Source organism: Chenopodium album, chromosome 2, assembly GCF_948465745.1.
Source record: "Chenopodium album chromosome 2, dcCheAlbu1.1, whole genome shotgun sequence".
Lineage (NCBI taxonomy): Eukaryota > Viridiplantae > Streptophyta > Magnoliopsida > Caryophyllales > Amaranthaceae > Chenopodium > Chenopodium album.
Window position 1 is genome coordinate 83,858,332 of NC_137835.1, and position 24,436 is coordinate 83,882,767.

General features: G+C 33.3%; 4 protein-coding genes across 6 annotated transcripts; 1 reads left to right on the forward strand and 3 right to left on the reverse strand.

Annotated features, from left to right (window-relative positions):
• Positions 1–2,558: 2,558 nt before the first annotated feature.
• LOC145604281 (plant UBX domain-containing protein 1-like) lies at positions 2,559–5,622 on the reverse strand. 3 transcript variants are annotated; one of them, XM_081660215.1, is made up of 2 exons: positions 5,316–5,622; positions 2,559–3,454 (listed from the first exon to the last, which is right to left on the reverse strand). In XM_081660215.1, the coding sequence occupies exon 2, from the start codon at positions 3,430–3,432 to the stop codon at positions 2,740–2,742; it is 693 nt and encodes a 230-aa protein (XP_081516341.1). In that variant the 5' UTR covers positions 3,433–3,454; positions 5,316–5,622; the 3' UTR covers positions 2,559–2,739. The 3 variants fall into 3 exon arrangements, with proteins under 3 accessions (XP_081516341.1, XP_081516338.1, XP_081516336.1); XM_081660212.1 differs by having other exon boundaries at positions 2,559–3,467; positions 5,316–5,621; XM_081660210.1 differs by having other exon boundaries at positions 2,559–3,507; positions 5,316–5,621.
• Positions 5,623–13,477: 7,855 nt separating this feature from the next.
• Positions 13,478–16,684, forward strand: LOC145604296 (putative WRKY transcription factor 21). The gene is made up of 3 exons (XM_081660219.1): positions 13,478–14,926; positions 15,026–15,151; positions 16,197–16,684. Exons 1-3 carry the CDS (start codon positions 14,121–14,123, stop codon positions 16,339–16,341), a joined length of 1,077 nt encoding a protein of 358 aa, XP_081516345.1. The 5' UTR covers positions 13,478–14,120; the 3' UTR covers positions 16,342–16,684.
• Positions 16,685–18,390: 1,706 nt separating this feature from the next.
• LOC145604307 (uncharacterized) lies at positions 18,391–19,895 on the reverse strand. The gene is made up of 4 exons (XM_081660230.1): positions 19,646–19,895; positions 19,099–19,216; positions 18,809–19,022; positions 18,391–18,716 (listed from the first exon to the last, which is right to left on the reverse strand). The coding sequence occupies exons 1-4, from the start codon at positions 19,738–19,740 to the stop codon at positions 18,604–18,606; spliced, it is 540 nt and encodes a 179-aa protein (XP_081516356.1). The 5' UTR covers positions 19,741–19,895; the 3' UTR covers positions 18,391–18,603.
• Positions 19,896–21,592: 1,697 nt separating this feature from the next.
• LOC145604314 (small ribosomal subunit protein uS19x) lies at positions 21,593–23,598 on the reverse strand. Its single transcript, XM_081660234.1, has 4 exons — positions 23,512–23,598; positions 23,256–23,413; positions 23,086–23,143; positions 21,593–22,014 (listed from the first exon to the last, which is right to left on the reverse strand). The coding sequence occupies exons 1-4, from the start codon at positions 23,512–23,514 to the stop codon at positions 21,766–21,768; spliced, it is 468 nt and encodes a 155-aa protein (XP_081516360.1). The 5' UTR covers positions 23,515–23,598; the 3' UTR covers positions 21,593–21,765.
• Positions 23,599–24,436: the final 838 nt, after the last annotated feature.

Below are 24,436 nucleotides of genomic sequence, written 5' to 3' on the forward strand. Positions count from 1 at the left end.
TTCTATTTAAATCACCGAGTAGAAATTGTTTTATACACTCAGGTTCACGGTGCCCTTAAGAGTATTTTTTGTTCATTTAGATGATTATTGCTCATTTTATTATCAAATGAATAAACAAATGTTCTTGAGTGTTTTATCAAATTATCTACTTGTATAATTTTATGGGCCGCTTATATTGCTTCATTTGCTATCAATGTTTTATCATATCTCATCTAAAAGGAAAAGTATTATGTAGAACGGACTCACGTGAGTCCAATCATACAAAAAAAAAAATCAATTTATAAGCCTGGGGATGGGGATGGGGATGGTGGTTGCTGGTTGCCGACAAGTGGCTAAGAAGTGTTAGTGGGGTGGGGATGAGTGTGTGCATTATAAACCGGACTCACGTGAAACGGTCTCACGCAAAACCTTCTCTATTTAAAATTGGTTGAAGTTTCCCATTTGACAACACATTTGTAAAGAGTGTTTGCATTGCTTTCACTTATGAGTAATATTGTGCATGTCGTGTGTATTTCCCTCAATGGCTATCATACGAAAGATTTCGATCAAATACCACTCAATGAAGTTTTCTAGAATGATTACTCAAAAAGGCAAATTCGTGATATTGAGACATTGGAAACGGATTAAAGAAATTAAATTGTTGTCTAAAATAACAAAATTAAGTGTTAAAAAACAAGTGAATGCTAAACACCTCTACGTTATTAACTAATTATATCTTTGGAAAATTTGCAAATTGCAGCCATTAAAAGTTAATATTTTGCAAATTACAGCCATTTAAAAAAAATTGTAAATTGCAGTTCAAAAGTTGTTATAACTTGTAAATTGCAACCTAATTCTATTTTTTCATCGATTTGCATGTCAAAAAATGTACATTTAAGGTTTTAGGGGCCTTTATAGCCCTTGAGAGTCCGAATTGAGCTCGGAATTGGCAAAAAAAAAAGCGTAAGTACTTTGTTTTGCATAACAAAAATGTATTGATTTATGGACAACTATTTTTCCTTGTAAAAACGAGGCACTTATGTTAATTTTTGGCCAATTCTGAGGTTAATTTGGACCCTTAAAGTCTAAAATGGCCACTTCGACACGCAAATCGATGAAAAAATTAAATTTGGTTGCAATTTACAATTTATACCAATTTTTGGGCTGGAATTTGCAATTTTTTTAATAATGACTACAATTTACAAAATACAAGTTATAAATGGCTATAATTTGCAATTTTTTCTAAATCTTTCCTTCAAAGAAAAAAAATTTTACTTAGTTTTTTTTTAAAAAAAATAATAAAATAATAATAAAAATAAGAGTTATATCTTACAATGTATGTAGAAATAAAATAAGGATAATGATATATATAATCATGTATATAAGTATCAAATATATTTCCTGAAAGGTAAGGATAGATTATGGCATGTACGAGTATATATATATATACCTCACAAGCGTAAGGATAGATTATGGCATGTACGAGTATATATATATATACCTCACAAGCGTCCCAAGTCACTCTCACAAACATTACAAAACAAACTCATACATTATTTAAAGTACGATATACAATGGCTTCTTACAACCAAAACACCATAATTTTCACACTAATAGTAATTTCGCTCCTTAGCATAATATCTCTCGCACATGCTGGTGACAACGATCCACTAGTGATCAGAATGTGTGGTGCAACATTCGCTCCAAACGTATGCATTAGCTGCATAAAGAGCGATGGAAGAGATGCTCAAACCGAAGGAGATGTCATCCAAGAGATGCTTGGATGCGGGGATAGTGATGCTTTGAGGCTCGAGCAAGACGTGAACAAGATTCTCAACGATGTTCAAACAGACCCGAAAACAAGAACCACCCTTTTTTCAATTAACCCTTTGATCCAGGCTATTATATCTGCAGGTGGTACAGTGCAAGTACAAGCTGCTCAAAGGAGATTTAATGATGCTAGGTCTACAATTAGTAATGTCATTTTTCCCAAGCTTGGTGCCTGTAACTCTGCGTTTGGTGCCGCCGGAGTTAGTATACCTCCTCCTGTCTTTTCGGGGCTTTTTAGTGTTGAAGCTGATTATAAGCTCTCGGATCAGTTAATTGCTTCAGTCAGGGCTTAATCACTTAAGTTTATATATATAGATTATTACTTGTACAAGAATATGAACAATAACTTAAGGGTTGTATTGTTATGTTGTAACTAAGGATATTCTCTGTTGGACTCATCACTAATGTATGAGATTATTATTAAGGTAATTTGTATACAACCCATAAGATAATATATGCAAAGTCTAATGTATCTTTTAAATTATTAAGGTAATTTGATAGCATGCTGCAAGCTATCTCTGCAGACTACCATGGTTTTTCCAAACAAGATAGCAGCACATACATTAAACCATATACATAGAACACATACGAAGTATAGATATATTCCCTGTGTCATATTACAGGTTGTGATCAAGTCCAATTGAATTTTATTGCTTTCGTTGGTGCTACAAGTGTTTACAGCAAGGAAGACGATGCATAGCAACAGACGGCTACATGATACTTCAACATCAAGCCACAAGCTCAGAGCATGAACAACAAAAATTACTTGTATTAAATGTTCACTGACTGAAGCTTATAGTAGACCAACAAAAACAAGTATAACACTTAAAAAGTTATAAATTGACTGATGTTTAAAACCATGAAATACAGATCATGCACCTTCCCACTTAATCATCTAAGGATTACGTAGAGCTTCACATATGTCAGCCGTCACATCTTCAGCCACTTTGGCTTAATAGCTTTTTTGTCGGTTTGTTTGCGCTCAGGAACAGCAAGAGGATCATTTACAGTTGCATTCTCAGAAGTTGATTCGGTGGGTTCTTTCTTTGGTTCTGGTACACGCTGCAAGCCCTTCAGAGACATCACATCTTCTTGAAGAAATGGACCTGAATTAGCTACATCATCCTTTGGCAAGTCGTATGAAAAATGCACAATTGCACCAGGAATGAAACCAGCAGTAAAGAAGTCTTGACTGGTATCCTTTATTTGCTTCTTTGGTGGGGTGGTATACAAATAATGGGGAAGTTCAGGTCTTGCAAGTACTTTCTTCAAAAGATCAAAGATGCTCTGTAATGGCTCTGATGGATGAAATGTAGCCTCTAAAGTATGACCATCTGGAAAGCGTATCCGAATTACAGCTTTGGTCATCTTTGACCTGCGGGCTGCTGTCTCTGCTTCTCGAATTTTTCTGGTCTTCAAGTATTTGTCTTCCTTCTTGGTTGCCAAGAGGAGATGGTAATCTGCAGCGGTAAACTCGTAAAAATCATCTGTTTCCTCAGTATTAGCTGCCTCAGGTGGTGATTGAGACGCTGTTGATTGTGTTGAAGTTTCGAAGACATGAATTTCCCTGCCATATTTTTCTTTTGCAGCTTCTAGCTTAGCTCTAGCTGCCTCTGCGTCCATTGGGTCAATGTTGGTCAGTCTTCTGCGTTTCCAAGCTAGGGGTGAATCAAAGTTCATTTAGCGTATGAGCAAAACCTAGAATTGCAAAATTCGAGAACTTAGCTATACATAATCATGAAACTAAAGATGCCTAGATCTCAAAATTCAAAATAGGAAAACCATATACTACTCCAGTACTTATACAGTTATGTTTTCATTGTGAAAGCGTCTAAACAGAAATCTAAAAATACAACAACAAAAACACCATTACAAACTAAAATAGAACTTCTCCGAGTTCTCTCCACATAAGAATGACTACAATCACCTATCTTTAACCTTCAATTCTCAAATCATGTTATCAACTAATCTCAAGCAACTCGAGTCTAGAAAAATCCAAAGACAGTAACTACGGTTCCGGTGAGGAGCAGTTGTTCTACCTATTGTGTTTTCATTGTTTCTATGAAAATTTTGATCACAATTCAAATTGATTTGTATCAAATTATCACATTTTAGATTAAGTGCAGGAATGTCAATCAAGCAAGATACATTTTGCACACATGTCAGAACTTCCGAACACATGCAACCACAGGGGATTAAGGAGCCTAAATGAACCAACTCATCCCTCGGCTAAGTCAAAGCTCAGTCTCAAAGTAATGAGTTAAAGTCAACACTCAGCAGGGTTGAAATCAAGAAGTGTGAGAAAAATGTTCCATACTAATAGATTCGGGTCCCTAATCATGGGTTCCAATGTACGAGATCTTGTAGCACTTATCAACAAGGCCCTATCGATTAGTATTACACAGAAGAAATCCATGATAGACACTAATGCAATTCGATGTGCTCTTCATAGACAAACTTGGAATTTGCAATCCCAGGTAAGATCGATTCAGGATCATGGGATCCTTCTCTATCAGATAGGTTAGGGCTGTTGCACAAAATGTACTTCTAAGTAATTGCCCTAAAGATCCTATACCTACCTATATGAAGAAGAAATCATGTAACGAATTCTGAACACATGCAGCCACAGGGGATTAAGGAGCCTAAATGAACCAACTCATCCCTCGGCTAAGTCAAGGCTCAGTCTCAAAGTACTTGATGAGTTAAAGTCTACACTCAGCAGGGTTGAAATCAAGAAGTGTGAAAAAAAACAATATTTGAACTACTACAACAACGAAAAAAACTCAAGCACAACATATACGCAAAAAACAAGATTTAATGTTATTCGAAATCATTACTTCAACTCAAGTTACTCAAACTTGAGCCAAGCCTGTGTTTAACATCTTCAATGTCTAGCAGCTAAATTACAGGAATATTTTTACCCTTCCTACTCAATCCAACAACATAAACATACATAATGGTAGGAATTGATTATCGGTAGCTTTAAACCTGCCTTTTTACCTTATTAATAACCAATTATAGATAAATTTAAATATTAGAATAGAATTTTAAAAGAAAATCCCAATTCTAGTTCAAAAATAAGAGAAAAACCAAATTCAAATTACACAAAGCCGTACATTTTGAAAGCAGCAAGCAATTCTGTTTTAAAGGGGGGCGATGCATTCAATTACAAAGTTAAACTATGCATTCAATTACAAAATTAAACCACAAATTCACTAATTCAGCAATAATATGGGGGATTCTTTAACATAGAAACCCTAAAATTTCCAATTAAGCAATCAAGTTAAAACCCTGGTTACAGCAAGGAATCAAATTAAAAATTAACGCTAAATTCATCCAGAAAAATCAAACTTAAGCAATTAATAACAGTAAGTATAGAAATATCAATGCTTCACCAAGATCATAATATTCGGGAATCAAGTAAAAAAAAAATAAAAACCCAGATCAATAACTCCATAAATAATTAAAATTGCAATTCTAAATCAAAATGAAATTAAAGAACAAACCTTTCGTTTGAAGAAAGATCTGAAATGAACTCGAATTCGGCAATTGGGGAGATAAATAGCTCAATCGAAGAATAATCAAAGAATCATAGGTTGAAGAAAGTAGAAAGAATTGTTAAAGAATTGTTAAAGAATTGATGAACTTTACTTTCCTAATTCTCTCTTTCTCTCTCCTCTGTTTACTTGTGGGTTTAGATAACTCGGAAGAATTTCCTAAGAAAGCTTCATCAAGTTTCCTTTTTTAATTTATTCTCTAGAACCCTAAATATACGAGAGATAAATGTTGGATTTTTTTTTTTTTTTTTTTTTTTTATGTTGGAAATTGAATGAACTGCTGGGCTGATATGTCAGGCTAGAGGATATTTTTGGGCCATTGTGGTGATCTAAGAAAAAGTTTTGATTAAGGTTGTCAAATACCGATTATAAATTACAACTAAAATAAGTTTAATGACATCTTATAAGTTTAGGTAATTTTAGATAAGATAAGTTTATGTTTCAAAAAAAAATAAAAAAAATAAAAAAAATAAGATAAGTTTAGATTAGTCAAGATCAAGTAAATGAACCCACCCTTGGTTATAGCCTTATAGGGAATACGGTGTTTAGTATGACACTGTTTTATAATAATCTATTAACTATTACTAAAACAAAAGTTGCTGACATCACCATTGCCCACGTATCGCTTTCTCAATATAAAAAATATTACAACTAAAATCTATCAATTTATTGTAGAAAATTGAAACAATTTTAAATAGCACATTAATAAATGACCTCCTATATTGAACTATGAATTAGACAACGTTGAACAGATACTATATCATAATTTTGATTAAAATAAAAAAATTAAATTACAAAATATACGTAATTCTTATTTATATTCATGTATAATAGTGATTTATAAACCGTGCATCGCACGGGCTCTAACCTAATTTATTAACAAACAAAAAAAATTAATGATTTTGGAATTTTAGTATTTCCAATTGATTTTTGTGAGATGATTTTCATCTGAAAATAAAACAAATCGCTCAACTCCATAAATTTATAGAGAAACGGAAGTTTTCTTTTGTAAGATTATACATATATAAGAGCTTAGTTAAATAGTTTATAAAAAAGGTTAAACATTAACATGTTAGGAGTACAATACTTCCTCCGTTTCTTTTTGTTTGACACGTGTTTTAGTCATGTTTGTCAATGCTCAAATTCAACCATTAATATCTTTAATATTTTGAATGATTGATTCTACACACAAGGTATTGTAGTGTTGTAGTTAAATCTTTCATCTAATGGGAAAGATTACACATTCCAACCTTGAGGTTGCGGTTCGATCCCCATTAGAGACACTTAGAGGGTGGGGGATCCCTTATCCCCCCCAAAAAATTGTAAGAGTGAGATGCTACCAGGGTCCTTCTCCTTAACATTAAAAAATGGAAACATTTGTAGCTTTTGATGTCTTGTAAAATGAAATCAACAAATGGCTGTAGCATGAGATCTTTGGACGTGCCCCAAATTTTTAAAAAATGCAACAAGAAGAAAGACAAAGTTCTGGATGCAAATCGTGTTGACAAGACCATATATAGCATGAGCTCATTGTGAGACTGAAAATTGGACTTTGTGGCCCACTGGCCCATAGTCTCTTCTCAAAGCAAGAAAATGTGGGCCTGCGACATGTCTGCAACCTAAAATAGTTATATGTTTCATTAAAAATTCAAGATTATTGGTTAATAATCCAAATTTCTATAGAATCTTACTATAATATAAAAACAACCATTATTGAATTGGTTTTAAAAGGTGGTGAATCCATCTATTTTTATTATGATTTTAAGTATATTTGATCAAATTACTACGGAGTAATTTTAATAATTATCGAAACACACCTGTTATCAGGACCACAACAAAATGTTAACCATAATAATTGGCCATTGGATGTGGTAGGAGAATAAAGTGTAAGGTTACATATTGGACCCAAAAGATTAGAAAGAGGAGCATATATAAGCAGAAGATTATTGTTGGTGCATTATTATGCGTAAATTATTTTATTTTGGTGAAGAAAAACCCCCTAAAATTAAAATTTAAAATAATAATGCCAAAATTTATGATCTTACAAGAGGCCAAACAAGAGAGTCAAGAGCAAAGGAAAGAGGAACATATATAAGCAGCAAGATTAGCAATATTCCATGTCCCTAATTTGTCTTTTCTATTACAATTACTCTAAAAAACTTTGCTGCTCTTTCTTGGTATTTCTGACAATTCAAACCGATGTCCTTGTTATATTTAACCCGTATACCAAGTACTCCATTTATGCCTCTGTGGAATTAAAAGGAGTCAATATGTGCGTAGATGACTAGGCCCCGGCCTGGTGGTCCATTTTTATATTGATTGTTTGACGGTTTGAGTAGATCTACGGTTTTACACAACACAAAAAACGACATTGGTTGGTTTGTTTATTCTATTATAAAACATACATAACATCATTATATATAAGGGTAATAATGTAAACAGAATTTGATATCTTCTTGAGTGCATGTAAATATGTAATGATATTATGAGTGTACATTTGGACATCACTAATCACTAATAATGATAAGCACACAAAAAAATGAAATAAAGAAAAGATTAGATTAAGACATATTTGTTTACCAACAAAAAGACAATAATAGTTGAAAAGAAGGGATCTCTATATCATTCAAAGGACCAAACAGATTCATGCAATGAAAGCATATTATTATAATTTTTAAGTCCATTTTCAATCTTTGTTAATGGGAATTATTTTGATCGTCCTAGCTGTTTTCATGCGGATGACTATGAATTATACAAGTAGTTTATTGCATCCAAATTTCAATGATTGGTTGTTTAGACGAATATGAAATGGACTTCATGTGGACATTGACCAAATGAGTAGGGGTAGTCCGGTAGGGAAGATTGGGCTTAGGGGGACATTATCCGGTTCTCCCACACACTCATTTTTTTTAATTAGGGTTTGTATTGATAAAATGACCATCATCGAGTGTCTTTTTAATTTTTTCAGTTCAGTTTCTAATTTTCTTCTCTCATAAATAATTTATTTTAGTTCTAGCTATTTAGTGTGGTCCCAATCAGTTCAGTTCAATTGTTATCAGTGAATCGGACAGGCCCTAAGGGTCTATTCACATTTACTGAACTGAGCTGAACTGAACTGAACTGATTGGAGCTGAACTGAACTGAACTGAACTGATTGGAGCTAAACTGAACTGAACTGAACTGAATTGAGCTGAAATGAATATTTTATGAGAGAGGAAAATTAAGAGCTGAATTGAACTGAACTGAACTGAACTGAACTGATTGGAGCTGAACTGAACTGAAAATAAGTAAATGTGAACATGCCCTATGTACTCAATAATTCATGTAGCAATTGGCAAGATGATTTACCAAAAAAAGGAAAAACATTAACCGATCAAAGAATCGAAGTATATTTTTAAAGCCGATGTACACTAATAAGGATGGAAATACGTATTAATATTGGATTTTAATTCTCAGCTCAGTATAACACTCAACATTTATGTGTCCATGTTTTACTAAACAACCCATAAAATCAATTTAAAATAACATAGTACTTCGTATATCTCAAACTTACATCTGATATACATCTATCACTTATTAGAACGACTTTGGCCCTTGGAACCTATCCGAAACCAACTTCAAATGACATATCATCAAATTGCAATACTTTGCTATTGTGATTAGTACTAGAAATTGAAAATTGGAGCTAAATATTCTACAAAAATGGGTCCAAGATTAGGGCTCATTTTTCTCATGGTGTTGGCAATTCATAGAAAGACAAGAACTCCACTAGCTATAAAAATTGTTGGTGTATTTTCTTCCTTTTCTGTCTCCCCGGATCCCTAGGCACCAGGCACATCCTCTTTTCTTTTTGCTTTTAATTTTTTTTTTTCATAGCCCCATGAAATAAAGCTAAAGTTGCTATTGTTATCATTTGCATGTGCCTCAAAAGCATGCAAAAATTCCTCACTTTCCCTATTTTCAAAAAGTTTAATACTGAAGTATAAACTTAAAGAATGAACCATTAAAACAAATTAAAGAAAAAGAAAATAAAAGAAACGCTTTGATCGAGCATATAAAAAACCAGTAAAATCAGCAAGAAAACAAGTGTTTAGAGCATTGCAAATGTGTTTATATTGATGCTTTAGTTAAAATGTTTGCGTATTTTTAGTTTTTATTTAACTTCTCCAAGTATTTGGGATCTAAGTATTATACTTTGAAGGTTGTTTTTGCTGTAAACTTGTAATTATTTAGTTTTGAGTTTTCGAAAATATAGCTTTTATGTATATGTTGTTTTAAGTTAAATTTCAAGATGATATTGATTAAAGTGTAAAACATAAGTTCTACCCGCTAACAAACTTCAAACAAAAAAGGCTCTACTTTTCGATTAGAATTTGGTATTGCTTTTAATTAATTTTTTTTTTTTTATGTAAAATACGGAGTATTAACTAAGCCACTAAGCTTAAGTTATTTGCCCGTTGTAAAAAAACGTTGGGGGAGTATTAAAAGTAAAGGGAGTTAAGGTTAAGTGATCTAGTTTCTAGTGTAAAAGTAAAAGAAGCATTGTCTTGTGTTGTTGATTAGAAGGTTTGATGTATAGAATACATTTTGTAATGTTTATGGGATAAATAATTATTGTTTTGGATTAGTATATTTGCAGCGATTCGGAGGTACATCATCTATATAGTTAGTCACAATAAAAATAACTCATTTATTCGTGTATATTAATCAATTATATATGTACATTATTTTCTAATAAGAAGCAAAACTCTTACAAGTTAAAGGAAAATCCCATCCTAAGAGGTGAGATTTAGGAAAATTCTTTTTTATAAAAATTCCTTTTATAATGAGCTTAGAGAAAATTGATCTCTTACATCATAGTGAAAGTCGGAGAACTAGCTAGTCAATAATCTAACTCCTAATTAATCTCCTATCGCTTTAAACAAAGTAAATGATATGTATATAGTGAAATAGTAATATTACTAATATAAAGTAAGGTGTATATATATTTAGGGCATATCAATTTTAGTAATACACTAATACTCCATAGTATCAATGGATCATCATGGTGGTAAAGTGAATGCCATAATTACAACACCACAAATTCAAAAGGTGATGAGATCTAGTTTCTTGAGCAATAATAGCTTAATCTTATGTCACATCTCAATCCCAAACCTTTTATTATAATATGATTAAAATCCCATCATTATCATTATTTAATTAACTCCTAATTTTACATAATTTTTTTTATTTTATTAATTTAAAAATCAAATGCTAATATCAATATAGGCTTGTGACTTGCGACACTTGAGAATACCGCACGTATGTGACACACTAATTAAACAATACTCCACTCCACTCCACTCCACTCCACTTAACACTTAAGTAGCTGATTTATTACGCCCAAAAAAGTCAACGGATTTCTTGACATTGGGGCCCACATGTGCAGTCACCGACTTTAAAAGTGTCACCGCTGCGTACGTTAGCAACTTGTACCACAAATACAAAAGAGTGTATTAAAACCAGTCAACAAACATAGGGTTACGTGTCATGTTTTTACTCCAGTTAGTTTTTCCAACCTGGCACTGTCTTATTGGTTGCTTTACCTCCACAAGACCACAACGGCTCCTGTGGTGGGGCCCATGTATACCGGTTATATTTCATTTTTTTGAAGAAAATTGGGAGTGAAAATAGGGAGAGATGAGAAAATTGTGTGAACTATTCTTGGATGGAAAAACAAAAGAAAATTCACAAGGTTTTTAAGGACATGAATACATGATTTGCATTGTACTAAAAACTTCTATAAGTTTAATTGATGACTTTGATAACCTCAATTTCTCAATCATCATGAGGCATCCTGTATAAACAATATCATTAAAAACGCCTATTTCCTCTATCTTTTTTTTAAAAGCACTAGTTTGATCGAGAGTTAACTTTGACCGTTAATACCTTATTGAATAATAGGTTTCTATTAGGCTGTATTAGAGCAACTTCAATGGTTGTAGCTAGAGATTTGCTTGTAATATTAAATAATCCTTAGCTACCAGATTACCATTAGAGCTAGAAAATGCAATTTGTTTGAAAAAAAACTTGCTAAAATAAAACAAATTAGAATATTAAAATGAAATTTATCAACGTAAATTAAGGAAGTGTGGTCCATTTAAACAATAAGCTATTAGCTAGCCATTGGAGCTAAAATGACAATTAGCTTAAAAGCTTATGTGGCATGTCAAGGAAATTAGCTTGCCATTGGATTTGTTCTTACTATTTTATGCCCAATCAAAATATTTATTAGGATGTAACTTTAATTATTCGTTCAATAAGTATTGATAATAATGTGTCCATGTATTTTTTATAAGTAGATAGTGCTATAGTAGATCATATGATAGTTATTAAGAGCCTTGTCAAATTGATCTCCTAATCTAATGAACGTATGCATGCTTATTATTATAGACAAACTAAGTTAAAGTTGTTCACAACTCTACATAACCTTAGTTGGTTGAGGAAGGCTAATTTTCAAAACTTCTATCTTTGGAAAAGTTACAAATTACAATGAAATAATTCATAAAATGGTAATGCTGATAAATTTTAAATCAACTTCGAAATAAAGTTTAAAGATATGGACCACTAAACCAACCAAGTTCTATAATTGGAACTTAAGTAAACGAAGTCATTAGAAATTAATCTCTAAAATGTTCAACTATTTCATTTGCATTGCTTTCAAAATTAAACTAGAGGGAATTGAAGAAATAGAACTTAAATTAATTATACCGAGTAACATTTATTACAATTTCTTAATTCCGGTATTGTAAATGCAAATTGCTCTAAATTGAAAATTTTCAACATCACCGAATAACATTTTCAACATTATTAGCCCTCCTCTTTGTTGAGAAAATTGTTGAGCTAGATAATAAGAACTTTTCCCTCATGCAATTGAAGTCCCAATAGTTATGCCTATAAATCTTTTGAGATAATTTGATGTCTTCATGTGTGGCTATGGACAGGCCTTAGAAAGACCAAATACATATAGTAACAAATTATAAGCACAATAACTAATCAATTTGGTATCCATATTTGACATGAACTGTTAAAACATTTTGGGAATATCAAGGCTACAAAGATAAAGCAAATGCCACTACAAAACTAAGAGTGATTTCATATAAATTGCTCGAAGATAATTAAATTATTTAACATTTAATTAATATTTTGTACATATCGTCCACATCAACACAACTTATTTTCTTATCTGTTCACAGTATAGCCACTAGTAATAAAATTAGCACATTTACTATTGCGAAATCAATGTTCAACTAGCGGTTATTTAAAAGTAAAATTTACAAAACTGGATTTATTTTTTTTTATTTTTTATTTTTTTTTTGAGAAAAAAAAACAGAATTTTGTTATATGTGTATTTATTAAACCGCTAATTCAATAATTAGCGGTTTACACACTTGTTAAAATATATATATATTTTTTCTTGTTAACATGGACGATATACAAGGAATTTTGTTATTTTTTGACATAAAAAATAGGGAATAGCTTCCAAATAACTGTTTCAAATTTTTTCCTTTCAAAAAAAAAAAAAAAACTGTTTCGATTTTTTTTGAAACAAAATAATTGTCCCAATACTAATTCTGTATAATTGTCTGATTGCAAAAAAAAAAAAAAATTCTGTATAATTGTCTTAAATAAAATAAGTACTGTCTTTATAAAATTATTGCCCTAATTAAATTGCAGATAGCTGTCTTTATTAAGGTCACGCTTCCCATTCATAAAAACGGTTCAAGCCTTCATTACAGTCCACCTACAAAGCAACTGATTTCATGAAAAATAAAATAAAATAAAATAAAATAATATGTGCCTAATAATTCCAAGTGATAAGTCAATCAATTTTTAGCCGTTTTGTTTCAACTATACTAGGGAAACTTAATTATTACACCTAGTAATGAGTTTAGGTATACTCCTACTATTTTTTACAATTTTTAATTTTTTTTTAATTAAAAAAAAAAAAAAAAAAAAAAAAAAAAAAAAAAAAAAATTGGAAAACAAAGGTCTTCACTTGGGACCCACCTGAAAATCTGCAACCAGACTCTGCAGTTTCATTGCCCTTTTTCTACAACAGCTTCAAAGCTTATTTAAATCACACCCCTTGCTTCTTTCTCTCTCTTCTTTCCCTTATTTCTCTCTCTACTCTGTTTTTATTTTTTGCCCATTTCCAATTATTTTGTTTATTTTTTTTATTTTGGGGTCAAATTAACTCAAAATGAGTGATTAAAAAAATTGGGAAATTTTATGTTTTAATTTTAGGCAGTGTGAACTTGTTGTTGTTGAGGAAAGTTGAAGTCTTTCCATTCACACCTTCTACAAATCTTGAAGAATTCCATGGATTGACAAATCTAGGGTTTGAATTTTCCCCAAAGGTGTGTCCTTTTTTTTCTTGACTAGTGAATTTTTTTGTTTGATCTTTGATTTTTACCTTTGTCAACCGAATCAAAGTTTTCTGGGTCTTTATTTATTTGAAGAATTAGTCATTTTCCAAGTCTATGCTCTTAAATTCCTTTAAAAAGATCGAAATTTGTTCTTAAAGTTTGAATCTTTACCTTAAATTCTCAAAATGGATGCTTAGAAGTTCTGTTCTTTTGCTGATTTTGTTGTGATTTGAGTAATAATTTGTGGAAATTATGGTTGATTTTTTTCTGGGTTTCTGGGGTTGGGAGTTTAGGGTTTAGAAATTTCAATTTATTTTTGGGTATAAATTCTGCCTTTCCTATAAAAATGGAAGGGGTAGAAGAAGCTAACAAAGCAGCAATTGAAAGTTGTCATAGAGTTCTAAATATATTATCTCAATCCCAAGATCAAACCCAGTTTTGGAATTTAGGTTCTGAAACTCAGCAAGCTGTAACTAAGTTTAAGAGAGTTGTATCTCTTCTTAGCAATGGTTTAGGTCATGGAAGAGCTAGAATAGTCAAGCATAATAGGAGTACTACAACCCCTTTTACTCAAACCCTTTTTCAAGAAAGTTCTAATGTTCCTAAGATTGAACCTAGTTCTAGTAATCAGCAGCCAGTTAAGACTACTTTCCAACTGCTGAAATCCAATTTGAATGAGAGCTCAATTCAAGAGAATGGATCCACTACTGGGAAGAGTTGTCTGTCATTGGGTGGAAATTTGTCATTGGAATTGAACTCAGGTGCGAAAACAACCCCGATTCAGGTTGTTCACCCGAGTTCGTCGACACATTTTCAGTTGTTTCAGCAGCATCAGCAGAAGCTTCAGCTTCACCAGCAGCAGCAGATGAAACATCAGGCTGAGATGTTGTATCGAAGGAGTAATAGTGGGATCAATCTGAATTTCGATAACTCTAGTTGTACCCCGACAATGTCATCGACTAGGTCGTTTATTTCTTCGTTGAGTGTCGATGGAAGTGTGGCTAATTTGGATGGCAGTGCATTTAATTTGATCGGTGTGAGTCAATCGTCGGACCAGCTGTTAAGCCAGCATAGGAAGAGGTGCTCTGGCAAGGGGGAAGATGGGAGTGTGAAGTGTGGGAGTAGTGGAAGATGCCATTGTTCCAAAAAGAGGTTAGACCTCACTAATATTTTTTGCTTGCTTTTAAATTATTAGCAGTTGTTACATCATTGAATTGTGCTGATGATATTTCATTTTTGTGATGAATGTAGGAAGCATAGGGTGAAGAGATCAATCAAGGTTCCTGCTATCAGTAACAAGTTAGCTGATATCCCTCCGGACGAGTACTCTTGGAGAAAATACGGGCAGAAGCCGATCAAGGGCTCACCTCATCCTAGGTATATTCATGTTTCTTGTTCTGTTTTATGCTCTGCTTTATGATGTTCATGAACTAACTTTAGCTTTCCATTCCCTTAAAGTTGATTGATTAATGTGAATTGTCGACTGTCAATAAGTAAATTAAGCATCTTTGATGAATTTCACTTGTCAAATTCCTTTTACAGCTAATTTATTTGATTGGTCTCGCCATATTTAGATGAATTCTTTGCTGCTTAAAGTTAGAAAGCTTATTAATAGCACTTTATTCTGAAAACCTTTTGTGTTTCCTGCAGTTTAGGATCAATTTAGGCTGAATTGCTTTATTAAAGTTTAAACTTGTTCTAAATTGCACTTCTTACTATCATTAGAACAAGTAAACTCAAGCTCTTTTACTTTATCTTTAGAAAAGTGTCCTCTTAGTCTAACTTCTTTTCCTGGATGATATCAATTGAAAAAGGGAAACAAATCACGGAATCATGATTTTAAGATAATGTATACATACAGCAGATAATATCTATTGCATCTGCATGTGCATGCTTCTATGATTTAAGAAGTACAGCAGATAATATCTATTGCATCTGCATGTGCATGCTTCTATGATTTAAGAAGCACTGGCGCTAAATCTATTACTAATGACTGCTGCGCTCATTCTTTACAACTAAGCCAATTACTTATTGAGGAATCAGTATTGCTCGGATTATTGTCGATAGATCAGATACCAAGCAGTCAGTTAATGGTCCTTTACGCTTTTTGGTACTATGGTATCTAAAAGATCAGAAGGGTAAACAGCGAGGCATCACTTTTGCCCATTTTCTTTTGTGAAAACAAGTCAATAGCTACTAGCTTTCCTTGATTAGTAGTAGATTGGCTCATTAGGATTGAAAACTCCCTGTGATATATATCATGAAGTTTGTTTGCATGAATATAAATGCTAAATAATGCTGCATTTCCATTTCATGTGCTGTTACATTACATGTTACTAGGATTTGTTCATGTTATCATGTGCTCAAACATTAGCTAGTTACTCCAAAGACAAGTTCCTAGGCTAATGTGATGATTTTACAGGGGTTACTACAAGTGTAGCAGCATGAGAGGCTGCCCTGCCAGGAAACATGTTGAGAGGTGCTTAGAAGAGCCGTCAATGCTTATTGTTACTTACGAAGGTGAGCACAATCACCCCCGCCTACCATCACAATCGGCAAACACATGATTCAATCAAGCAGGGTGCCAAGATGAAACCTCCTCGACTTTTGTGGAACATGATAGATTGATCTGAATTGCTCCTGTACATAGTTCCTTTGACTCAGGCAAGTGCAGAAGTTAGGAATAGCCTTTCAGTATTTTGGGAGCATTTTTTGGGGGGGTTGGTTTTAGACAAATCAATTTCAGGCTTTGTATTTCAGTCTTTACAACGAAGGGGGGGTCCAAGGCTCAAGGGTTTAAAGTGTAAAAATCGCTTCCACCTTTGACATTCTGTGTTTATTACAGTTGGGGAAGGTGTTCATATGGTTCAGAACTTTGGCATGTCAAACATTTCGAGTTTTAGTCTTGTAGTGTTTGTAGCTCTTATCATGCTTAGTTTCTCATCTTATGGTTTGAAAGAAGAGTTAAAGTACTAACCTAGTTTTATATTTCTGTCTACAAACATTACACTCCCATCCCCTCGCATTTAAGGATTTGCCATGAGTTTTAGAAATACCCTTAGTACATCTTACCATGTACCGTTATCATCATTAAAATACGTCAAATTTTCTAAGCATCTTGAAAATAGTATACGTGACTGTATGGAGGTACATAGTTGTTTATATCCAAATACCAAAATCTCCGGGAAATTTCTTGGTTTTCTTTGGTGTGACATCCCAAATTTGGCATTACTTTTGGATTTATATGAAGACTTGGAAGATTGAGGCATGATTTAACAAGTATGGAGGCTGATATTGTTCGGATTTGCAATAAGGGAAGAGAGGGGTTGGACTTTTAGTGTTGATTATTGATGGGTGATGTTTAACTATTCTGGTATCTTATCTGTTTTTTGACTTTTTTTGTGAATGAGCTGTCTGACTTTTTATCAATTCTTTGAACTTTGCTTGCAAGCTTTAGAGATGGGCCATCTTTGAAGCAATCATATTCCATCTTAAGGCCTGTTCTCATTGACTGAGCTGAACTGAACTTAATATTTTATAAGAGAAAGATATTAGGAGTTGAACTGAACTGAATTTCAACGTATGAGACAGACCCTTAGTCTTTACTTAGGGCTTGTTCTCTTCCGTTGAAATTCAGTTCAGTTTAGTGCAGCTCTTAATTTACGTCTAATGATATTGCTAATGATATAAAGCCAAATTTCATTCTTTTAAGCTCTTATTACAACAACAAAAATCTTATGATTATATTTTATTCTAAGTATAAATCAACAAAAGTAGTCACATTATGTAAGATCTTTTTAACCTTGCCTTATAAAAATAATATTCAGTAAAAATTAATTTAAGTTCATTAAAAATAAGTTCAGTTTAGTAAAATTATTTTTAATTTAGACAAATAATTTCAATTTAGTGAAAATCAGTAACTTTATGTAATATAATAGGGAATCCGTAAAAATAATTTCAATTTAAAATGAATAAGACTTGGTTCATTTTTCATTATTTTTGCTAAACTGAAATTAATATTACTCCGTATTGAACCGGGAAAGCAATTATGTAGCGCATCACTTAGCTCGTTTTATTCTATAAATGTAAACATGTATGGTTTAACCATGTCCCTAGTGACTTATTTTCATATGTACTTGCGTATCATTCATCCTCTAATTAATGAAGCTTTTGATTGCCCTCAAAAAAGAAAAATGATGGATTTAAATTTATGGTAAAATGACATTTTTCTTTTCTTTTTTACTTGTAGTTTAGAAGAAATACTTGGCTTTTTCGAGTTTGACACAGTGTTTAACTGCTGTTGGGGACATTGGTATTGGACTTGGACACCACACAGTAAAAACGATAGTGGGAATAATGACATGGGCCTTTTCTAGCTTGGCCCAGAATATATTGACTTCTAAGACTTGAAGACTAAGTCATGTGAAGTTGTGAACAAAGAATTTTTTGATCGAGGTACTTGAAAATGCAATGACCATACCATTTAACAGCATTTTTGTTTCCAGGGCAGAGTTTTCTGGCCTCAATGAAATGCAGCTTAAACAGAAAGGAAGATACATCCCCTGGACAAAGACCTATCCCGTATCCCGTATGCCTTGGACTACAGAAGCCTGGGCTATAAACATCAATTTTCTTTCAAGATGTAAAATTAGTCTGAGAGATACAAATGATACTACCGCAAATACTCATAGATAATTTTTACTAGGCAACTAGCCAAACTAGAAAACCAGGCATGCTTCAAAGTTGAAACATAACTTGAATTACATGATAGATACCCACAGTATTATGGTGATTAAAAGTAGTTCCTGGACAACATAACCAAGAAATCCTTAGAAATAGCCTCCATTTTTCTCCAGGCCAGTCTTGAATCCTCCCCATCTAGGATGATACATTATGGCATTCTTACAAAAAAAGCAGCAGCCATACATATCGGTTTTAGCCTCTGCATTAACAAACATCAGATGTTTGAAAGTCCATGAGAAAACATAAACATATATGGCAGTGGTGGTACAAGACATTAAACAAGGTACAGACCTAAGATATCCTTTTCTGGACCCAAGCATTGGCAAGTGGTAACACGTCGAATCCCAATGCCAGTTAAGGTGAGTTCAGCAAAAAACAGCTCAACTGGAGCATCGGCAACATGTTTCTTCTTAGCAGTGAAGTTGATATGGTGGATACAGCCTCTTGCAACACCAATAGAATTCAAGGAAGCAGTATCAGACTCCACAAGCTTATAATTTCTTTTCTGGCCAAGACAACAAAGATTAAGCAAAGTCATCAAACAATAATAGAAAACCAAAAACCATAACAACAAAACTAACCGCGCGTTCATTATAGAACTCCAAGGCTCGCTTTGCATACGGCCTCACTTCAACATAAAAATCATTTTTTGTGCACTCCTTTTTGCCCAATTTAGACCTTCGACTGTCAGAATTCAAACTACAAAACAATAACATGTTCGTTTGTGTCATTCTCATTCAAGTGTTGATATAGTAGTGACATAGCCATTCTCATTCGAAGTGTTGGTATTGACATAGCAATTCAGCCCATTCTCACGATTCGACAAGGTAACAAACTAACAATAACAAATCTAAGATGATGATGATATCTAATTTCTAAAGGATATGTGGATCAGTGTGTGACTGTTCGAATCAAGTAAAACACACAATTGTTACAATTCAAAAAAACACATATAAAACCAAAATCAAATATAAACTTGACAAATACTTTTTGGGTTTCAAAATCCCCCAAAATAAATGATTTATCAGGCTAAACCTGAATTCAATCAACTAATCAAGCAATTTAAAAACCCTAGATGAGATCGATTGAATTATTTGAATCAGGTTAAAAGCAAAAAAGTTAGAATACCTGGATGGGACAACCCTAGAACGCAAACGCTTGGAGTTGTCAGAAGCAGAACGCAAACAGTAACCACCGCGACCTCCGCGAAGTACCGTCGACATCTTTTTCCTTTTCTCTCTTTTTGTTTTTTGTTTTGACTACTACGTATATATATATATGTCAAAAAATATTTTTTGTTAACAAAGTATGCCGAAGAATTTCTTATCAAAGTATTTTTTGTTTTTATCAAGGTATTTATTTGTTCTTATCAAATTATTTTGTTTTTATCAAGATATTTATTTATTTATCAAAATATTTTTCTGTCTTTCTGGCACTTGGAATTGGAGAAACTTATTAACCCGAATAATTAAAAAAAAAAAAAAAACCAAAATAAGTTCTGGTTAAATCAAACAAATCCCTTAAATTGATTAATGACCAACCATTGAAGTTCTACAAAAGTTAATTCATAATAGCATAAATATAAGAACAAATTAAAAAGCTCACAAAATTCACAGTACTCAGTGAGTCATGACAGAAGAAATGTCAAACAAAGAACCTAGCGACTTAGTTCTATAATTGAGAGGTATAAGCCTTAAAGAGTGAGTAGCACCAATATGAGATGGAGAACTCTGCCAAGTAGTGGCTTGATTTCAACCTGGTTGAAGGTCTTTCCGTTGTACACACCATTGATGCTGCATATCATCTCAGGAACGATGATCATGTTGCAGAGGTGAGTCCTCACTGGCTCAGCCTTCTCACAAGGCAACTAACCAAACTAGTAAACCAGGCATGCCTCAATTAGTAAAACTTGAGTTACACAATAGATGAACACACTATTATGGTCATTAAAAGTTCCTAGATAACATAGCCAAGAAATTAAATCATTGAGTCCAACTTTCACGCTCCTTAGAAATACATACGCTACACCATGCGTTTTTCTCCTGCCCTGCTGTTTCAGATTTGTGTAAGGAATGTGACTGCATTTCCCTTCGTCCCCTAGACGCACATGAAGATTCCAAAGAGATGTTGGTCAGGTGAATAAATCTGAATGCAAAGAAGAACTCGGTAGAGGTTGCGCTTTTATGGTTCATCTGGAATCGCAGGATTCATAAGGTCTTTTAACAGCAAGGAAATCCTGCATCCAATAATTTGTGAGAGTTCATAGACTTGTTGAGGACTGTGGTAAGTAATAAGTATTGCTCCATGGTGTATGGCTCGGGTGTTAAAAAAAGACAGAAGGAGAGTGCCAAAACATAGCTGCCTCCACCCTCAGACTTCATTAAAATTAACTGTGATGCCAGCTTGAGGGCCGAAGGTTGGATAGGGCAGGGAGCTGTGGCCATGATGCTGAAGGTGAAGTGCTGTTTGCTGGCACTCGAAGCACCAGGGGGTACTGGTCTCCTGAGATTGCAGGGTGTAAGGCCATACTCTTTGATATTAGGCTTTCCGAAAGGTATGGATTCAAGAAGGTGCTAATTGAATCAGCCAGCCAATTATTGATCTTAAAACTATCAAAAGCTACCACTTTCTTGACAAACTAAGACAAGTTTGGGAGAAACATTGCTCGTACGTTGTTTCATCTTACGTACTCATGGTTAAAAATTGAAAGTAGCCAGAACCCTTAATACGTAGTATATGAGTATATCATTATAAATTTATAACCAAAATAAGTTGTAATCCCTTCAATTGATCGATTACTGCCTTTGAAATAATAGAATATCCTTCCTACAAGATTAATAACACTAAACCCGCAGCAAAAGCATTCAGTGTTGAATTAATCATTCATTGGTAAATGATTAAGGCAACAAATCCCTTGGTTAATGACTACTTATTTCCAGAGTGCAGCTCTGCCCCAAACCAATGATACGCCTAAAAATTAGTACGGAGTAACCCCTAAAACCATGGAGAATAGCTGCAGCATACTAACTCAACTTTAATTCCATAATGTGCACAACCAGCAGCAATGACAAACCATTGAAGTTCAACAAAACTTAATTCATTGGCATAATAATAGTATGATAAAAACACATTAAAAATCTCACAAAATTCATAGTACTCAGTAGTGAGTCATGACAGATGAAATGTCGAACAAAAAACCTAGCGAGATTTAACTCTAAATACTGCAAAGATGTAACAGAATGATGTCTTCACTTAAGGGGAATAAACCTTGAAGAGTGGGTAGCACCAATACCGGGTCTACCGTGCTTCACGGGCTTGTATGAGATTGAGAACTCAGCCAAGTAGTGGGCAATCATTTCAGGCTTGATTTCAACCTGGTTGAAGGTCTTTCCATTGTAAACACCAATGATGCTGCCTATCATCTCAGGAACAATGATCATGTTACGGAGGTGAGTCCTCACAGGCTCGGGCTTCTCGCCAGGTGGTGCCTCACGTTTCTGTTACAAAAATCATGATTTTTAATTTCCTTGCATTAAATAAAATACAGACTGCAAGAAATACAAATTACACTACTGGAAATGAGGCCGCAAAGTAAGCAACAGATCCCTTTAAAACAGAGGATTATACTACTTCACCACAATTAACAGCAAGATTTAAGAAGAGCTTCAAAATGCACTGAGTGGTTCAAACATGCATGACTCAACACATTTGGCAGTTCAAACAAGACTGATAACTTATAAAGATACCATGGTACGAGTGTTTAATCCTATGCCATGACACCATGCTACTCAATACATTTGGGGCCAGCAATTATTTATTGCTAATATCATTTTGAAAAAATCTTTTATCTTTTCAATTAGTGACAGCAACAACAAAAGAGTGTTCGATCCAATAACGATAGCAAATTAAGAAACTAAGAACCATTAACAATTGCATTCACCAATTGAAGCAACATAGATGAAAAAGTGAAGCCACATTTCATCGAAAAACTCATCTCAATTACATCACACTGCCACTGCTTGTTAAGAAGTCGATTTCTCAGTACATCAGGTATGAACAAACTAAAACATCGAACAAACACATTCCTAAAACTATTCATCCTTCTATTATGATAAACCTATATCATATAGGCTCAAAATTGAGTAAAAATGACTGCTTTACATTATCAATCAGCAATTCCTTACAATTCCTCGTAGTCGGATTTCCAACTCTATTTAAATCTAAGCAATACAAATGTATAGCATTCATATCAAAAATCAATACAATACAATTTCCGCAAAACCACAGTTGGCAACAACATCAATGAACTAGAGATCCGATATAGCAGGTGTGTCAATCAATCTAATCACCATATATACTCATAAGATTGGAAGAATTGTTCAAAAAAATCGAACAAAATCAAAATTACAACAGCCTAATTGAAACAATACAAAATCAATCAAACACAATCCAATCGCACATGAATCACAATTTGTAGCTACCAATTTTTTACATAAATAAAAACATAATTCTAATAATTATAAAAAAAAAATGCAAATCATAACATATATAGAGAAGAGAAGGTATACCGCTTTTCGGAGCTTCTTGATGAGAGCCATAGGCTTGCGCTTCAAACCTCTTCCAAGCCTGAAAATCAATTCAATTTCATCACAATCAAAACCTAATTTCATTTCCAAAATCTCCTAAAAAAAACTGATTAAATTATTAAAAAAAAATGAAAAATAAAAATCAGAAAAACCTTCTGCGAATACGAGCAGGGAAATGCTTGACGAGTTCATCAGTAGAGAGGTCAAGCAAAGCATCAAGGTCAATTCCACGGTAACTGAACTTCCTGAATGTTCTCTTCTTTGGTGCGGCTGCTGCTGCTCCTGCTGCTGCGACATCTTCAACATCCGCCTGTAATCAATCAATCAATGGAAAACGGAGTTACAGAAAATGATTTGCAGAAGATTGAATTCGAGAAAGAGGAGAGAGGAAGAAGATGAAGATTGTACCATGGTTGCTGAGGTTCGGCGAGGAGAGAGAGAGAGAGAGTGCGGCAGAAGATGTGAGGAGAGAGAGTGAGAGGAAGTAAGAGGAATTTCTAGGGTTGGGAATGGAGGTAGGGTTTAAATGAGGGGTAGTAATAGTAGGGTTCAGATTGAATGGGCTGCTGGGCTCAAATTGTGTTGTTTTGTTGGCCCATTTAAGTTGGTGGGTTCGAACTAATAGTTTTAGTTATAGGTTTATGGCTTTGTGGTGTCATTTGTGGCTTTGTGACCATGGTTATGCGGAAATTCATGGGATAGTCCAAAACGGGTTGATCATAGTGATACTTGGCCCAACGGTTTATTTGTGATTTCTATTTTTCTATTTTTGGTCTTTTCCTTTTTTTTTTTTTAAAAAAAAAAAAACTATTAAATAAAAACGGATCACGAAGTTCGGGCTTGTTTGGCATCATTTTTTGTTTTCAGTTTTTTGTTTTTTTGAAAACTAAAAAACAAAAACAGAAAACAAGAAAAAGGTGTTTCCACTTTTTTGTTATCAGTTTTCAAAATTATCATGATTTTAATAAGTCTAAATAATTGTTGATTTATTATGTGACATATATAATATACTTTTTAAAAACAAAAAATCAAAAAACAGAAAACCACAGCGATGCCAAATGATTCAAGGTTTTTTTTAGGTAAGGATATTAATGCAAATCAATAATACTTATTTGTATAACTTTTCAATTTAAGTTGTTATAATTCAATTTAGTTTGATAAATTTTTATACAAAAGAACGCAGCCTGAGCTTGATCAAATCTAATTATCATATAGTTTGACTTAACTTCAAAACAAACGAATAGACAAGTCAAATAAGAATTACACGTAACGATTGAAGTGTATAACTTACAAGATCAAAGGTTCTCATAAGTGATACTTAAAGGGTGTTTGC

Coding starts and splice junctions, on each gene's coding strand:
- LOC145604281 (XM_081660210.1), bottom strand. CDS start 3,489: ATGAACTTTGATTCACCCCTAGCTTGGAAACGCAGAAGACTGACCAAC.
- LOC145604296 (XM_081660219.1), top strand. CDS start 14,121: ATGGAAGGGGTAGAAGAAGCTAACAAAGCAGCAATTGAAAGTTGTCAT. Junction 14,927..15,025: donor TGCCATTGTTCCAAAAAGAG/GTTAGACCTCAC, acceptor TGATGAATGTAG/GAAGCATAGGGTGAAGAGAT. Junction 15,152..16,196: donor AAGGGCTCACCTCATCCTAG/GTATATTCATGT, acceptor ATGATTTTACAG/GGGTTACTACAAGTGTAGCA.
- LOC145604307 (XM_081660230.1), bottom strand. CDS start 19,740: ATGTCGACGGTACTTCGCGGAGGTCGCGGTGGTTACTGTTTGCGTTCT. Junction 19,217..19,645: donor TCTAGGGTTGTCCCATCCAG/GTATTCTAACTT, acceptor ATTGTTTTGTAG/TTTGAATTCTGACAGTCGAA. Junction 18,717..18,808: donor TCCAGAAAAGGATATCTTAG/GTCTGTACCTTG, acceptor TTGTTAATGCAG/AGGCTAAAACCGATATGTAT.
- LOC145604314 (XM_081660234.1), bottom strand. Junction 23,144..23,255: donor CCTGCTCGTATTCGCAGAAG/GTTTTTCTGATT, acceptor ATTGATTTTCAG/GCTTGGAAGAGGTTTGAAGC. Junction 22,015..23,085: donor TCAAGAAGCTCCGAAAAGCG/GTATACCTTCTC, acceptor TTTTTGTAACAG/AAACGTGAGGCACCACCTGG.